This window comes from Cucumis sativus, chromosome 7 (assembly GCF_000004075.3).
Source record: "Cucumis sativus cultivar 9930 chromosome 7, Cucumber_9930_V3, whole genome shotgun sequence".
Lineage (NCBI taxonomy): Eukaryota > Viridiplantae > Streptophyta > Magnoliopsida > Cucurbitales > Cucurbitaceae > Cucumis > Cucumis sativus.
This window is the reverse complement of record NC_026661.2, coordinates 2,108,173-2,111,040: the sequence shown is the minus strand read 5'-3', so window position 1 is coordinate 2,111,040 and position 2,868 is coordinate 2,108,173. Positions and strand designations below refer to the sequence as shown.

At 33.0% G+C, this 2,868-nt stretch overlaps 1 protein-coding gene across 1 annotated transcript; it reads right to left on the bottom strand.

Annotated features, from left to right (window-relative positions):
• Positions 1–928: 928 nt before the first annotated feature.
• Positions 929–2,608, bottom strand: LOC101223000 (exopolygalacturonase). The gene is given in 5 exon segments (XM_031888955.1): positions 929–1,258; positions 1,351–1,488; positions 1,490–1,870; positions 2,038–2,340; positions 2,430–2,608. Coding segments are annotated over 5 exon segments (1,194 nt in total). The 5' UTR covers positions 2,541–2,608; the 3' UTR covers positions 929–997.
• Between the last annotated feature and the right edge of the window lie 260 nt (positions 2,609–2,868).

The window sequence follows — 2,868 nt, the reverse complement described above, 5'->3', positions numbered from 1 at the left end:
GGTATAGAACTTACAATACGGAGGTTAGAAAAATTTATACGTTAATGGCAATCATTCTTTTCCGAACATGCCTTTCCTTGGCCATCAAAAACTCCATTTGATAGTCTCATTCTATCAACATATGCAAAGTAATTCAACTATCTTCATGAAAGTGTTTTGGAGCCGACAATGTTCCATCGCAATTCAATAGGCTATTACAAGGGCCTTAAATTCTCCTTCTCTTACTTTAAATATTCTCCTTAGAAGAACCACCGCACTTGGACGAACAGATGCACATGCGTCATTGATCCATGCATATTTCAAAGCCTATGTTTCACAAGTAACAAAACTACAAAAGTTGACAAAAACAATTAATTAATTCAATAAGCAATATCATTTTGTGATTTTTTTTACATTTCAAATTTGATTATACTCTAGCTTGGGTACGAAGGATTATTTTACCTACTTCAACATATTTTTGAGATTTTGAACTTAACGATGATCATTCAATTATGTTTTAATACATTCCGATGATATTATTGGATGCTTAGAGATTTTATTATAGTACTAGCTTGATTAATTAAATTATGATTTTTGATTGATTGAATATTAATTTCAACTATGTAAAAATTAATTATATCAGTGCTTTTGCTAAATACATAAGAAATTAATTTTAAAAATTCCAAAACTCAACAACGTTTGATAACACATTTCAGGTTGTTAAGAGTTATAAAAACATTCGTAGAATTGAATGTTATAACACGACTCATGTAGGTCTACGTCTAAAGGGATAGAATAGTTAAAATTGTATGATTTATTTTCATTATATATTTCATTCCCCAGAAGAAAATGGAAGGAAGAAAAAAGGTACATGATCAGCTTCATGAATCATCAAAGAATGGATCAAACCTATGGAATGTTAAAAATGAATACAGAATAATGTTGTGAATTAAATATAGATATGTGATAAACTTTCACATATGGTTTTGCAGACTTTGTGTGGCATTGGTTGAAAAGATTAGTCTGTTGATGGAGCACCAGCAGGAGCAGGCTTAGCACATATTTGAGGGCTTTGCTTTCCAGTAATGAGAGGCTGCACGTTTGCACATTCAGACAAAATCGGTCCTCGTATTCCACTATAAGTGAGGTTAATATCAGCGACTTCTACACCTTCACATGGTATACTTTTGCTGCAAACAAGCTTCACTGCGATAGGAGTAGCAGAAGTGCCTCTAATATTTTTGAAACTCACTTTGCTGATCTTAATCTTGGATGGAACCTGAAATATTAATGGTCCCAAAAGTGTATTTGTTTAGTTCATGAAGTTTAACTAATAAACAAAATAAAGTATAATTTCAATACAATATATACCTTTCTGTTGCATTGATTCCACGGACAGTATTCTTGGTCTATAATGACAGGGTTGCTCACGTTTTGCATCTCAATATCTTCAAAGTGCATGTCAGAGGCTATGAATGCACCGGCAGAATCTGGCCATGTTTTGATTCTAGACACCGTTGGTAGTATTGATTAATTTGCATGCTTTCACAGTAACTCCTACCACGTCCTTTTCCTTGGTGTACTTGCCCAAGCTTCCTACGCTAATGCCATGTCCTGGTCCGCAAGTTACATTAGTAATAGTTACTTGCTTGTTGCTATCTCCAACAGACACACAATCATCTCCAGTTGAGATTTTTGAATCGAGAATGTTTATCTGTTCAGAGCTACTTATGTGAATTCCATCCGTGTTGGGACTATTCTCTGGTGCACTGATTGTCACGTGTTGAAAAGTAACATTCTTGCAACCCAAAAGATTGATGTGGAAATTTTTACTGTCCAAGGAAGTTATGTCCTTCACAATTGAATTGGTGATGAAACTGAACTTCAAATTCTGATGGATTTAAACAAATAAGGGATCAGAATTTAAAAAAAAAAAAAAAAAAAAAAAAAAAAAAAAACTCTCAATTTAAAAACGACGCATATGTAATTGAAATTATGTAGATTTAAATTGTATATAAAATGAGGCAAAAGGTTTGAAATAATATATAAACAATTTACCATGGGAAGTTTGGTACATATCTTCTTTTTGTGGCAATCATTCTTATCCCAACCTGCTTTTCCTTGACCATCAAAAACTCCCGTGCCTGATAACATTAGTTGATCAATGTATGCAAAAAGAACCAACCCATCTCCATTTGGATGGAGAGGAGCTTTTAGTGTTCCGTCGACTTGGACTTGAATAGGAACACTCTTGCAAGGTCCTTTAAGATAAGATTGACTTAATTGGTATACTCCTTTTGGAATCAACAATTTACTAGGAGTTGTGGACATACATGCTTCCTTCCATGCATTTGCTAAGGCCTGCAAAAGTTTAGTTCTATCATCAAATTAAAGTCTTCTTCCTAATAAATTAAAAAAAAAAAAATCATCAGTTTTGCATATATACTTGCCTGAGTAATATCTGTATTAGGTTTGGCACCATATCTTGTAACATCAAAAAGGGATTGGGCTTCAATAGTAGATGCCAACAATAAAAAGAAAGGTAGTAATGCCAATCCCATCACTACTACGCCTTCTATACTTTATTTATTTACTTATATATTGTCCTAATGGCTAACTTGAAAAGAATGGGTTTGAATATGCACTTTCATTCAGCCCTCTTTATATAGGAGAAGAAGATCAATAGTGTTTGAAAAATTCTCCTCCAAATTTTATTTACTATATTTGGCAAAGATCGATGAATGGTTGAAGTTAAATAACCATGGTTTATATTTGTCAAAAATTAGTTATAATCCCTTGAAATTTTGAAGTACTTCTAAATTCTCTAAATCCCAATAAAATCCATTCCTTAAATTCGTGTTTGAGATCACACATGTTCAAACGTGACAG